Genomic DNA, 15,442 nt, shown 5'->3' with positions numbered 1-15,442 from the left:
GCCTCAGCCGTTCCAGTCGTCATGAGCTGGATTCCCTAGTTCCCCCGTGGGCAGTCTGATTGGTCGTGTGTGGCACTCATGAAGGCACAAGGCTGTAAATCCTGTCACGTCACATTTTCTGCGGTGATTTAAATCACTAGAACAAAATGACAGATTCGTATTGGAAATGTGCTCCATGTGCCAGAAGTGTCTGAGAGAGCTGCTCCTCTTGAGCAGGTTTTAAAGATTTATTCACTAAATGGTGACAAAGTGGGAACAGCTCAAGTGTGCGAAGCATTTGGTCCACGCACCTCCTTCCAAAGCGCAAGAACAGAGCCGTAACAATGACTCAGATGAGTTTTCCAGGCCTTTTCAGGCACAGTTGCTGAACGTCACGTCTTTTAGCCTACATTGCTAATGTTTACAGGCCTGCCAGCCTTGTACCTGGCCTAATGGCATGCTGCTAGTATGTAGTGCTCAGTGGTGGACGAAGTACACAAACCATGTACTTGAGTTAAAGTAGAGACACCCAAGGTAAAATATTACTCCAGTAAAAGTAGAAGTTCCTCCCTTTAGACCTCCACTTGAGTAAAAGTACAAAAGTATTTGCCTTCAAATGTACTTAAGTATCTAAAGTGAAAGTACTAAAAGATTAATTATGGCTCTAATGTCCTATTATCATTACTGTAACAAGACTCGCTTCATGAACTCATTTTAGGTGAAAATACTCCAGTGTCTCTCTTGGTAAACCAGTCTTTTAATAGAATGTCATTAATTAGTGACGCTAATGTCTATTAAAATTATCATAAGAACAAAACACTGAAGGCAAACAGTTTCCATCAGGTAGAACTGAGTGGCTCTGAAATCACTTTTTACAAACAAGCAAAGTTTCAGTTTAAGATTTATTTACAAGTTTAAGTTTAATAAAAACTTTAAACTCAGATTCACAAATGAGTTTCCTTTACTAAACTGCATCTGTAGGTCTCTATTCATAAACATAAACTAGCCAAAACTAATTTACTATAAAATGAAATGTGTTTGTATAAATTCAGAAAAAAGACACGTCAGTCACAACTGCATATGTGTGCATATTTCTATATTGTGGTCTGTTTACACAAAGTTAGGTTAGTTCATCATTTATGTTGAATAGACTCTCCCAGAATTTTACGCTGCTGCACTGACATTGAACCGTGAGCTGCACTGGGTCGGTATGACCAACAGGTCAAAACAAGCTCAAAACAAAGTGACCGCTGTGCCCTGATTGGTGTTTCTGCTTTGCGCTTCTTTCGTTTGGACATGTTACGTTTTTACACACACATAAACCAAAAGGAACGACAGATTTCTCATAATGTAGTGGAGTAAAAGTAAGTTGCTCAAAATAGAAATACTTCAGTAAAGTACAGATACACAAAAAACTACTTAAGTACAGTAACGAATTACATTTACTTCATTGCTGTCCACCACTGGAAGCGCTATCAACTACTACAGTGCTAAACACAAGCTAACTACTATAGCTAACTAGTCTAACCTAGCAACTGTTTTCTAGCTCATGCTGAAGCTCAACAGGACACTGTACTGGAAAGCGCATATTAGTTTGTCATGAAAAATCTAATTCACTGTACAAATGTGCTTAACATACTGGAGACAGCTGGCTTTTATTCAGTGCTACCAGCTACCACCAGCTAAAGCTACTGGGCTAATATAGCCACTGTTTTATAGCAAATGCTAAATGCTAAGGCTTTGAAGGATCTCACACAGAGAAGGATGTGTTAGTTTGTCTGATTAAGTTAATAGCTGGTTTTTGTTTAAAATATGAATTAATAAATTAATTTTTAACTTGCAGATTACCGGCCTAAAGAAAAGAAACTGGTGTGTGGGGTTTGGCTAGTCTAAGGCCCAGTCCCATTTCTTCTTTTCACCCTTACCCCTTGTTTTCGAGTGTCACCCTAACCCCTAACTGAGTTACAGGGTAGTGGTTGAAATCTTCCCTCTGAAATGGGACCCTCAAATAAAAAGAGCATCACTTCATTAACAGCTACCAGCTCTGCTCTGTAGGCGACCCTGCCAGTCTGCAGTGACAGCAGAGGAGGGTAAAGTTCAGCTCCTCACTGCTGGGCTTTAGTTACATTTAGGGCATCATATGCCTTCAAAGAGGGGGGCAATTATTTATTATCACCCACCCCTAATTCTTCAGTGATATGAAGCTGAAGTCAGATATTCACCAGATTCTTGTTCAAATTTTCCCGTTCCACCTCAAATGGTGCAGCAGTTACATTCTGGCGCTTCAGGCGTCAGAACTGCTGGACTATTTAAGGTGGAACGGGAAAGTTAGCTAGCTAGCTACCGAGATATTAGCATGGTATTAGCGAATTTTTGTGCTTGTTATGAAGAAAAGGACCATAATACTTTAAAATGACATTAAACTATATACTCATATCTCTCTGTTTGGGGTCTCTGAAAATCCTCTGTTTGGAGGGTCATGTAGCTTGAACGCTTCATGCTACCCGTCTATCTCAACAAGAATCAGGACACCCTACCCCTAGACGAGAACACGCAAAACAGAGGGCTAAGGGCTGAGTGGTAGGGGCGAGGGGGGGAATGGGATTGGGCCTAAGTCTCTAAACAGTGCACTGCAAAAAACTGTATCTTGTCAAGTGAAATGATCTTAAATCTAATCAATATTTCTAATATTTCTCATGGTGAGATGTTGTTACAAGATTATTTTTTACCCTGCAAAAAATGGTATTTTATCAAGTGAAATGATTCAGTTTCTGTTCAGTAATATTAAGTTCAGTTCTATTCAGTTCAGTCCAGTTCTATTCAGTTCAGTTCAGATCAGTTCAGTTTAATTCACTTCAGATCAGATCAGTTCAGCTCAGTTTTACTCAATTCAGATCAGTTCAGTTCCGTTCAGTAATATTAAGTTCAGTTCTATTCAGTTCAGTTCAGATCAGTTAAGTCTAATTCAGTTCCGTTCAGTAATATTTAGTTCAGTTATATTAAGTTCAGTCCAGTTCAATTCAGTTCAGATCAGTTCAGTCCAGTTATATTTAGTTTAGTTTAATTCAGTTCAATTCAGTCCCGTCCAATCTCGTCTGGTTCTGTTCTGTTCTGTGTAAGTCTGTTTAGTTCAGTTCTGTTCAGATCTGTTTGGTTCAGTTTGGTTCAGTCCAGTTTTTGTTGTTTTAATACAATTCAATCCAACTTTATTTCTACAACCACCAGGTTCGTAGAACCTGACTATGAAGTACTTAAATGTTTATATAACGGCATCAGCAGATACGTACATGAAAAATATCGGATATCAGCTCAGTATTCCTGTATCGGTGCATCTCTAATTGAGTTCGCCCACTGTGGACATGAAAAAACACTGCAGAGCTGAGTTCAGTTCATTAAGGAGCGCACATGTAGCTTCCCTAACTCCATTGAGATGAATGACGCTAATGCTAATGCTAACGCTAACGCTAATGGTCAGTTAAAAGAAACAGACAAGAATGGACTTCAAGAAGGAATGAAGTTTATTTTAAAAAGTGACAAGGCAAGAGGGAAACACGTACAAACAGCTACGAAGAGAACGGCCAAAGAGTGAAGAGCGAAGAGGAGTGGACACGCCGGACAGTCCCGTACGGTCACTTTTACAGACGTTACGATGAGTCACACGCCATTATTTCACAGGATCGCACACACATTACGCACACGTAACGCTTTTACACCAGCAGCACAGAAACAGACAAACGATGGAAAGTCGCAGGAGAGATGTTTGCTCGCCGAGAGCCGGGCTGAGGGTAGCCGGCCACTTTCAGGAGGAACAGCCAACGAGGGGCTTCAAAGTAGCTCCGGAGGGGCCGACAGAGGGCGAGGGGAACGGTCACCTTTTTTCTTTTTCTAGCGAACATTAAACCTGCGTGTGGAGGTAAACACGTCACCAGGGAGCAAAGAGGAAATGATCGGTTTTTAAAGGGGGCTCCCTCCGCTGTTTTTCCCCCACTCGCGCTGTAATTTGCCCTGACAGTAAATCAGCTCGTGGCCGGCCTCTCGTCCCCTTGTCCTCTCCCAGCATTCCTCCGCTCATGAATCACCACCATTCCTGGCTTCCACCAGGCATTTCCTGCTCAGCCCTCGCTCCCTGCGTTTGATTTCGGCCCGTGGGAGAGCACAGCAGAGGTTCTAAGGCCGTTCCGTTACCCCTCACCACAGTGACAGTCTGCATTAACCGGGAATTCCAATTATTTTTCAGAATTTCTGCATAATTTCATGGTTAAGATGTAAAAAAAAAGTGCCCCCTTCCAAAAAAAGTGGTGGTGATAGGAACCAGACGTCCACCTCTAAAAGCTCCCTCACAGAAAGTTACTACAGGAAATGGTTATGAATTCACTGCCTGATGTCTGAGACACTGTTTCATTAAGCTGTTCAGATGTTTTTGATGGTGGAGGGGTACATGCAGGCCGTTGTGAGGCAAAATAGTCCCCAAAGGAAAACTTTGTCACCACTAATGTAAACAAATCCCAGGTAAGATTCTACACAGTGAACCATTTTACATTAAACCACTCTGAGTTTGAACTATGTAGCAATTTTGAAATATCGGTGGGGTTCCCCTTTCATGCTTCTGTTTCTGTGCAAACTTAAAGGAGCAGTCCACCCTTTTTCAACCTCATCTCCATCTTTCACGCTTGTCTCGTACAATCAGTTACCACAGAAAATAATTTCAAAACGTTTCCCAGAACTTAGAAAAGAACAAAAAATACTTTGCTCATTATATGTCTATAATAGAAGTCAATGGGCAGGTGCTGAACATATAGATACATGGCTATAGAACGCAAAGGCAAGTCTACAGCTGTATAAGTAGAAGTGAGGATGTGACAGACAAACAGATGTGTTTGTGGAGTTTAATTCAACTTTACATCACTGGAGAAACACAGACGTTTCGGTTACTTTCACTTTATTCTATGGCTTTCCGGTATCCATGGCGATCAGGAGCCTGTAAAGAATTATTGCAGGTTCTTTGATCTGGAGAACTAGCCTAGATTTAACAGCTTAATTGACATCTGTGAAAACTGCATGAAAGTGTTTTGCACAAATTTTTACATATGGAATTCAGCAACTTCCCACTGACTTCCATTATAAGTGAGTTTAGAGTCAACTGGTTTTCTGCGTTCAGGGAAACGTGTTGCAGTTATTATCCGTAATAATCGATCATACGCTGAAGACGCAGCAGATAGAGATCAGGTTGAAGAACGCTGAAGTACTCCTTTAACCCCCCGTCCTTTGAGATGAACATGTAATAAACATTAACAATTCCCTCTGTAGATGAAGAGTAGGCTGCTGCAGTCTAACACTGAAGGAATAATAATAATTCAATAATAATAATAATAATAATAATAATATTAACAACAATCAAAATCATCCAAAATTAAAGCTATGCAAAGTGGCATGAAAAATCAGTGATTATCCTACGTGAGCTCTAGCGTGGCTCGGTTCCAGCGGAAAGTAAAAAGGTCAGTAATTACAATCGAAAAGACAAATAAAGACTTTTACCATTCTGGATTTTCTAGATTCTCTTCCTGAAATTATATACAGAACATTACAACATACAATACAGGAGATCACTGCACAAGTTCACGAATGGAAACAGTCCCGAGGGGCTCGGAGGTGGAGTCTAGGGCACGAGTCGGGGAGCGTGGGCGTGCCTGCGTGCTGTGCCCCTGTCTCGGATCAGATGGTGGCCCGTATTACCAGCCTGCCGTTCACCTGGTGAAGGTAAGAGCTCTCTTTGGCCTGTGTTTCGTCGTCACTGTCGACTGGCTCCTCCTTGATTTTGATAACTTCGCTGCTGCTGCTGCTGCTGCTGCTGCTGTGGCTGGGGCTGCACTTCCGGATGACGCCAGCAGAGGGCGAGCTGTCCTCCTGCTCGTAAGTGTCGTCCTCCTCCTCTGACTCATGCAGGCGGCCGCTGGGCTGCCGCAGCTGTTCGATGGACTTGGAGAGCAGCTGCAGGAGAGAGAAAACAGTTTGATTCAAGTCAAGTTAGTTCAGCTCAGCTCAGTTCAGTTCAGTTCAGTTCAGTTCAGTTTGTTCCAGTTATATTTAGTTTAGTTCGGTTCTATTCAGCTCAGATCAGCTCATTTCAGTTCAGTTCTATTCAGTTCAGTCCAGTTCTGTTCAGTTCAGTACTATTCAGTTCAGATCTATTCAGCTCAGACCAGCTCATTTCAGTTCAGTTCAGATATATTCAGTTCAGTTATATTCAGTTTAGTTCAGTTATATTCAGGTCAGTTCTATTCAATTCAGATCTGCTCAGTTCGGTTTAGTAATATTTAGTTCAGTTCTATTCAGGTCAGGTCAGTTCAGTCCAGTTCTGTTCAGTTCAGTTCTATTAATTTCAGATCTGTTCAGTTCAGTTCCATCTTTAGTTCAGTTCTATTCAGTTCTATTCAGTTCAGTTCTATTTAGTTCAGTACTATTTAATTCAGATCAGTCCAGTTCTATTCCATTCTGATCAGTTCTGTTCAGTAATATTTAGTTCAGTTCTATTCAGTTCAGTCCAGTTCTATTCAGTTCAGTTAAGTTTAGATCAATTCAGTTCATTTCAGTCCGGTCCGATCACATCTGGGTCTGTTCTGCTTTGTCCAAATCAATCTAGTTCAGTTCAGTTCAGTGCTGTTCAGCACAGTTCAGTTTAGTTCAGTTTGGTTCAGTCCAGTTTTTGTTGTTTTAATACAATTCAATCCAACTTTATTTCTGCAACCACCAGGTTAGTAAAACCTGACTATGAAGTACTTAAATGACAACATAAAGCTATTAAAACATTCATCCATGAGACTAAAGAAGGATGAAAAAATGTGCAATAACAGAAATGTGGTCAAAGCAAACAGTCAGACCCTAAATATGATGGCTAGGTGCGTTAAAAACACTGTAACTGAAATGCTCTGAATGCAGACGGCATTTACATGCAAACTGGTTCAAGTCAGCCTGAAAAGATCACAGATTAGCTGATGTTTCCAGATAAGTTTTAAAAGTTCGCAGTGCACTAAATTACGCACCTTCTGCACCTGCACCATTTACCGCAGACTAAGCAGGCCGAAGCACACGGCAGGAAAACAGGCCAATTAGGCTTAGAGAATCTGGGCCTCACACAAATATCCGCTCAGGCAAAAATAGCTCTGGGTTAAGGGAATTAGTAAACCGCTTTTTATACGCACTAAAGCCCATAAGCTCGCATACAATTCCGTCAGCACCTTCTGCAGCACATGTAAACATTTACAAACGCCCTGGTTCTGTCGCGGAGCGTCTTGCCGCTTCAAACGGGGTCATGATCTCGACCGTGAATCAGCAAAGGCTAATCTCTGATTACAGAGCATTTATAACCTCTAACCTCAGTTTATTTACAGCCTGATTCAGAGAAAATCTCCCATGCGTCACACAGACTGTGCATTCTGGAGGAAGCAAAGTACATAAATCTGAATGTACCTTCGATTTGCATTAGATGTGACGTCCTCAGTGCCACGACAATGGACTCACGCGTTAGCACAGGAGCAAAACAGGTTCTCTTTTGATCTCTGTTTCTGAGAACTGCACTCGAAGCCTTGAGCTTCCCACAGCGCTTTCAGCAGTAATACAGCAGATCAATCTACGGGCTCAGACGCACAATGGGGCCTTTCAGTGCGCCAGCCTCCCTCGTCGCTAGCCCCGCACGCTCCGCGGAATAATTACACTCAAACGGATGGCCAGGGTCACCAAAGCCACGGCACAGAAACACAAACATTTCCACACGGGAACAAGAGAACGCATTCTCTTCACCTCTGGGTTCGTTTGAACCAGTGCAGTTCTGGGGAGTCAACACCAGTGACGCGCTTAGCACTGCTAACAACTGATAACCTGGCATTTGAGCTAAGAGAAGCTTAGCTACACACTTAAAAAAGAGGGTTCTCCAAGGGTTCTTTAGTGAAGGCGATGATTCTATTTTATGCTTAGATCTTTAAATGGTGGAACTGTTCCTCGGATTGATGGAGAATGTGTTCTATGTTGTTCTATATAGAACCATTTTGTCAAGCCATTAGGATTTCAGCCATTGTAACAGTAGAAGAACCCCTTTTGGTGCTTTTTGGTATAGTACCTACACTCTTAAAAAAGGGTTCTGTGAGTTCTATTTAGAATAATTTCATGCTTAAATTGTTCTCTGAATGGTGCAACTGTTCGTCAGATTGATGGAGAATGTGTTCTTTATGGTTCTATATAGAACCTTTTTGAAAAGGGTTCTATATAGCACCATATTTTTCAAGTTATTATGATCTCAAACCATTGTAACAGTAGAAGAACCCTTTTTGGTGCATTTTGGTGTAGTCTCTTCTAGGGTGGTTCTTCAAGGGTTCTTTAGAACCATACGTTCTATAACCATTTCATGCTTAAAAAGCTCTTTGCATGGTGGAATGGTGGAGATGGAGAATATGTTCTAGATGGTTCTATATAAGACCTTTCTGAAAAGGGTTCTATAAAGCACCAAAAATGTCAAGCCATTATGTTGCCAAGCCATTGTAACAGTAGAGGAACCTTTTTGGTGCTTTTTGGTGAAGGCTCAACTTACACTCTTAAAAAGGTGGTTCCTTAAGGGTTCTTTAGTAAAGGCAATGGTTCTATTTAGAGCCATGAGTGTTGTATAGAACCATTTAGTGCTTAAATGGTTCTTTCAAGGGTTCTTTAGTAAATGCAATGGTTCTATATAGAACCATGAGTTCCACATAGAACCATGCTTAAATCATGGTAGTGGTGGAACCGTGTTCTGTTATTAAATACGTGCGGGTCGGCTGTGGGAGAGCTGTACCTTGTTAATGTGGACCTGTTGCTGATACTGTTTCTGCTTCTCCAGGAAGTGCTGGTGCTGCTGGATGACGAGTTGGGCCAGCATGCTCTGGGGCAGCGGGGCGGACTGTGTGCGGTTAAGGGGGACGGTGCCGCTGCAGTTTGGGCCGCACGCTGGACGAGCAGCGCTCCTTCATGGCCAGCGGAGACGGAGGGTGCACTGACACCGTGCCGGGACCTGCAGAGAGAAAAACACTATTTTACACATTCGTTCATTCATTTATGGTAACTGCAGATGTTACATAGCCAAAGGAGCGAGTGAACAGTGTGCAGCTAATGTTAGCGTCAATGCCAGCTAACGTTAGCTAACCAAGCGGCTCTGTTTCACTGTTTATCTGACAATGCGTTGCTTGAAAACTGCAACATTATTGAAGTCAGTGCTGACAGAATGGGTCATTAAATTACTCTTCTCTTTCTAACGGTGCGAGCCTTCTCACAACCCGTCACTCCAGTGCAACCATGGATATATGTGCAGCATAACCATGGAAATGGGTGTAGCTTAACAATGGAAATAAGTGTAGTGTTACCGTGGAAATGGGTGTACTGTAACGTTGGACATGGTGCAATGCAACCATGAAAATGAGTGTAGTGTAACCATGGAGGAAATGAGTGTTGTGTAACCATGGAAATAGGTGTAGCGTAACCATGGAAATGTGTGTAGTGTAACCATGGAGGAAATGAGTGTTGTGTAACCATGGAAATAGGTGTAACATAACCATGGAAATGGGTGTAGCATAACCATGGAAATAGGTGTAACATAACCATGGAAATGGGTGTAACATAACCATGGAAATGGGTGTAGCATAACCATGGAAATAGGTGTAACATAACCATGGAAATAGATGTAGCATAACTATGGAAATTGGTGTAGTGTAACCATGGAAATGGGTGTAGCGTAGCCATGGAAATGGGTGTAGCGTATCCATGTAAATAAGTGTAGCGTAACCATGAAAATGGGTGTAGCATAACCATGGAAATGGATGTAGCGTAACCATGGAAATGGATGTAGTGTAAGCATGGAAATGGGTGTAGCGTAACCATGGAAATGGGCGTACTGTAACTATAGAAATGGGTGTAGCGTATCCATGTAAATAAGTGTAGCGTAACCATGAAAATGGGTGTAGCATAACCATGGAAATGGATGTACTGTAACTATAGAAATGGGTGTAGCGTAGCCATGGATGTACGTGTAGTTTAACCATGGAAATTAGTGTAGTGTAAATATGCAAATGAGTGTACCGTAACCATGGAAATAGGTGTAGCGTAACCATGGAAATAGGTGAAGCATGACGTTAGAAATGCTGAGGCTCTCACCGGTGGACAGGATCTTCTGCTGGCGGAGCTGCTCTTTCTGCAGAAGGTGCTGCAGGAGGGCCTGCTGACTGCTGCCCACTTTCGTCTCCATGGTGACGGGAAGGGGCACATGGCCCAGGACGTGAGCGGGCAGACCCAAAACTCCACCGCCCTCAGCGTGCTTCTCCTTCAGCCCCAAACCAGCCTGAGGGAGAAACACATACATTACATTAGATCCCCTGACCTTCTGGGTTCAACCAGGATTAAAGTCTCAACCACAGTAGCACAAAATCCACCCTTTTAAACACTTCAATACACGGATGGGCAGACGGGTCACTTTTTACAGGGAGCAGAAGATGCAACCAGCTTCTAAGACTGAACTTTGGAGGTGTGTCTGCAGATTACGTGTCTGCGTATATTAACCCCTTAGAAACCTTAAATATTGGGGAATGTTTTGGTATTTTTTGGGTCAATTACAATTGCAATTATAAAGTATTTACATGTGACAGTCATACATGCCATATTGTTAATTTCAGTTATTATACTCAGATATGCCATTATTCTACATGTAAATGCTGACAGAAATTTGATATCTTTATGAATTTGGGTCATTTTTGATCAAAAATGTATGTAGCGCCTGCAAAATTTTGCATTTTTTTTATAATAGAGCTCTTGAAAACAAGTTGCACCTCAGATACCTTCTCAGAAATGGTTAGTCTGGAGTGTCTGTGAGCTGAAAGTGTGAGAATTTTGATGGTGATTCCTTCTATTAGTTATTATGAGTAAAAATAAACAATTATCATAAGGTGGACATGTTTTTATCGATTTTCTGTCCTCTTGAATTCAGGCTGAGTGCTAAAACTCTGATACACAGCAAGACAGGCTTTATTTTTAATTACAAATTGAGTTGCATATTTAATATTGGATATTTTTAATACTCAAAATCAACGTAAACCGAAAGCCCTTTGTTTATAATATGAAGGCTAAAAGCAGAGATGTAATATAACAGTAGTGAGTGGGTTTGGGTGATTTTGGAGCTGATCTCTGGCTGATGGACGGTCACAGGTGGATGAAATCACTCTGGATGGTGAGGCAGAGTCTGATGATGATCTGATTGTGAATCATGTCTCTGTTTTAACCCTTTGTTGGAATATGAAGACCAAAAAACAGAGCAATAATATCAGGATTTTGGGTGATTTTCCGAGCCGAATTACTCACTGATGCTGACATCACAGCTCGATGACGTCATGCTTGCTAGTTAGGGGCGGGTCTGTTGAATGTTCTGATATGTGGATCATGTTTGTATCTTAAACCGTTCTGAAACCATGAAGGCTAGAAATGACCTATCGTTTTGCCCGCAAATTGCGGTCTCCTAAATATCAATCTCAGAATGAGAAATATTATCCATATCGACCGGATTTAAGATGATTTCATGTGCCGAGATGATTCTTTTCTGTACGTTACTGAGAACTCCTGCTTTTGATCGACTGTATGGAATCAGTATGACGCGCCTGTGGGTTCCCAGTGATGAAGTGATCAGGCGGTCGTGTAAAGTGAGCTTAAAGCCTGAACACTATGTGGAGCTGCACTTGATTATTCTGGCTTGCTCTCTCTAAACAGCAGTAATGGATGAGGTGACCGGGGAAGACTGGAGCACAACTGACACCAGACACTTAAGAACAATATTTATCTAAGGCCTATAAAATCCCCCAAGGTCAAGGGTCGAAACCCTAAGGCTATACACATCATCCAGACGGTCACTGATGGCTAGTCTTTCAACAGGCACCACAATGCAGTGTTCAGCAGGGGCCCTAAACCACATTTCCTTTCATTTATCAGCCTAAACATTCAAGTACTATTCAGGATCTTCCAAGAGAGACGCGAACAGGCCATCATTTATGAAGAAATGGACTGTTCAGGCTGGGCTCGGGAGGAAAACAGGGGAAAGAAATGTAGTTTCTGAGATACTGATACATAAAAATGACCATTAAAAATAAAAAAAACCTCATATGCAACATAATACAGTAAATAAGAATAAAATTCATAAACCTGCTGAATATTTAGAGCATTTCTGGTTCCATTTGCCAAATATGAAACCAGAGCTGTCACGATAAATCGATTAAACCTGATGACTTTAAATGTGTGTTGATTAGTATGTACCTGCTTGAGGAATCAGCAGTGATTAGTCGTCATTTTGAACGATAATAATCCTTTTTTGATTACTAAACTTATGGTACACTGCAAAAAACAGTATCTTGTCAAGTGAATTTTTTTTTATTCTAGTCGATGTATATAATATTTCTTATTTTTAGATGGTTGTGAATTTATTATAAGATTATTTAGCTTATTTCTAGACTTTTTTTTAAGTAAAATGATCTCACTATACTGGCAAATAGTTTGGCTTGTTTCAAGCACATATCTTAAAACAACATATCTGCCAATATAGTGAGAATTTTCCTTAATAAAACTACTTAAAACAGGTAGAAAATGTTTGGAAATAAGTTAAATAATCTTAAAACAAACTTGCAACAATCTCAACAGGAGAAATATTTGACAACTTTACTTGACAAGATACCATTTTTTGCAGTGTACCACCCATTTATTCACACTGGTTTTTGCCACACAGTGTTGTCTACACGTGTTTCTGCGCAAAAGAGGCCACCCTTCATTTATTTAATTAATTAATTAATTTAATCTGCCACTGAGTTGTTCATTTTTCAGGATACATTTCTGGGGAGATTATATATGATAATCTACTTGCATAACAAAGGAGAACGTCAAAGGAAAATAAGTGAATTTTCAAAACTGGAGTTCAAAAAATGTGCATATCCAGTGAAAATGTGAGCAGAAACTGCTAAACCAGCTTCTGAGACTGAACTTTGGAGGTGTGTCTGCAGATTCTTTGAGAAGCTGAAAGTGAGTCTCCTGAAAAGAACGGAAGCTGGAATAAAGTGAACCCTCACACGGCTGAGATTAGATTCAGCGCTGTGTTTTTTGTGAAATATATGCCAATGGTTTGTTTTGACTGGAAAATGAGGGGTGGTCTCTGACTTTCGCACAGTACTGTATATTTTTAAAAGCTTTTAAAAGGCCATTTTTATCGTTTGGCCCCCTTTCATACTCCAGTTATTTGACTGATAGTCAATATAATCAGTATATTACTCAGTTATTGATATAATCAATAGTGGCAGCCCAACATGAAGAGGAACACAGGAAACACTTGTTGTTTTCTGAGGTAATGGAGCTTCACACAGACGAGGTGACTCACGCTGATTGGAGAAGAAGCAGCAGAGAGGCCGAGGCTGATGTTAGGCAGAGACGGAGACGTGTAAAGGCTCAGCACGGACGCCGGACCTTCAGGGCCAAGCAGCTTGGGCTGTGAAGGCCAGCGCTGACAGAAAGAAAAGGCAGAGATTGAGGGAGCGTGAGTTATTCTGAAACCCCACTATGGACCATTGGAAAGAGCAACAGCAGCAGCACAATAAACTTTAATGTACTAAAACGAATGACAGTTTTGTTCCTGGAGCAGCTCAACTGCAGCGGGAAACTCCTCCTGACTCCCATAAAGCCCAACCCTGAAGACAGCATGATGCATTGATGGCTATAAGGTACAATCTTAAAATAGATGGTTCTTGGCTTGGTTCTTCATCTCGTTTACCAAAAAGAATGATGTTTCGAAGGAATTTTGTCACTGAAAGGTTCTGTAGGGAACCAAAAGTGCTTCTCCTACAGAACTGCTCCACATAAGTTTTTGACATAATCTGAAAACGCCTGTTACCCTTTACATTGTGTGTACATTTCATGATGAATGGACCAACAGAAATGACCCAAAATTACTTGGAAAAATTCTGGTTCCATTAACTTCCATTACAAGTAGAGTAGGTTTTTTCCTTCTGCTGTAAAGTTCTCAATTTGAAGATATGAGGTTTTGTTCTGACAACAGTGATGTGAAGGAACCGAGTCTGATCTTCTAGAAATGTTCCTCACTGGCTGGAGAAGTTCAGCTGCAACAGGAAACGTCGCCCTAAGATGCACTGATAGTTATAAGGTACATTCTTAAAAATAGATGGTTCTTGGCTTGGTTCTTCACGCTCACATCTCGTTTGCCAAAAAGAAATTGTGTCACTGAAATTTTCTGGTAACACTTTACTTGAAGAATGACCTCATAACACCTTACATAAACACTTCATAACATGTCCACGAACACTTAAATCAACATTCATAAAGCATACATGTTTTACACAATGTAATTATGGACTACTATATCATTTTCCCGGGAGATTTTTTTTTTTTTCAAAATAAAAGTCCTCATTTTTTATTTTGAAAACTGTATCATTTTCAGTGAAACGCCTCATTTCTCGTCAGCCAAAATAAAAATGACCTTTTACTTCGTTCGTCATTAAGTGCTTTCACACTGAGGCACATTTTGCTTGCACTTTCAACTTCTTTTCATTTATTTGTTTCTTCTTAAGCATTTGTATTTTGCACTTTATTATCCCTTCCTCTTTTTTCTTTATCAAGTCAAGTCAAGTCAAGTCAAGAGGCTTTTATTGTCATTCCATCTATGTACAAGTACACAGTGGAGCGAAATTACGTTCCCTCAGGAACAACACGGTGCAACAAGGAACAAAAAGTACAAAAGTACAAAAGCACAAAAGTACAAAGTGCGAACGTGCAGACAGTGTGCAAACAAAAATTAAGCTAGAAACAATACAATAAATACGATAAATTAAACAGACATTAGACACAGTAAAGCAGACCGGACAGTGCAGCACCAACACAGCACTTTATGTCTTCTTTGAAAGTGTATTGTGCCGAAGGGTTAGTTCAACAGTCTATACGCTGTTCAGGAAAACGTTATTTGTCCTAAGTGTAACCCTTTGGGATTAAATGCTAGTATTGTTATTGATGTTCTTTCTTGCTTATGGTTTTGGAGAAGACTCAAGCCTAATTGTGCTTTGGTTATCACATTTTATTGACACTCTTTGAGGCTAAATGTTGCACTGTTACCCCAAAGACTGATAAATTCTGTAATGCCTTCACCTTAAAAGTCATGGAAGCTAAAAGAACTGAAATGCATGTTATGTTGCATTGTTTAAATTGCAATACAAGGTGGTCTACTTAAATTCATGTGGCTATCCATCATCTACAGGGAAGGGATAAGTATTATCAGCCTGTAAAGTAAATAAAAATAAATAATAAATAAAAAAATGAGGACTTTCATTTTGAAAAAAAGATGTATCTCAGTAAATAGCAGTTCATAGTAATATCATGTAAAACATGTATACTTTATAAATGTTGAATATATACTTTA

General features: G+C 40.6%; 1 protein-coding gene across 1 annotated transcript in view; it reads right to left on the bottom strand.

Annotated features, from left to right (window-relative positions):
- Positions 1 to 4,298: 4,298 nt before the first annotated feature.
- hdac9b (histone deacetylase 9b) overlaps positions 4,299 to 15,442 on the bottom strand; it is an 85,823-nt gene continuing 74,679 nt past the window's right edge. Inside the window, 5 exon segments of the mRNA XM_036596245.1 lie at positions 4,299 to 5,967; positions 8,798 to 8,920; positions 8,922 to 9,013; positions 10,150 to 10,333; positions 13,397 to 13,519. Of these exon segments, the coding sequence (XP_036452138.1) occupies positions 5,692 to 5,967; positions 8,798 to 8,920; positions 8,922 to 9,013; positions 10,150 to 10,333; positions 13,397 to 13,519 (798 nt within the window). The 3' untranslated portion in view covers positions 4,299 to 5,691.

Source organism: Colossoma macropomum, unplaced genomic scaffold, assembly GCF_904425465.1.
Source record: "Colossoma macropomum unplaced genomic scaffold, Colossoma_macropomum, whole genome shotgun sequence".
In the NCBI taxonomy this organism is placed as follows: domain Eukaryota; kingdom Metazoa; phylum Chordata; class Actinopteri; order Characiformes; family Serrasalmidae; genus Colossoma; species Colossoma macropomum.
Note: the sequence above shows the minus strand (reverse complement) of the source record. Positions and strands in the feature narration are given on the sequence as shown.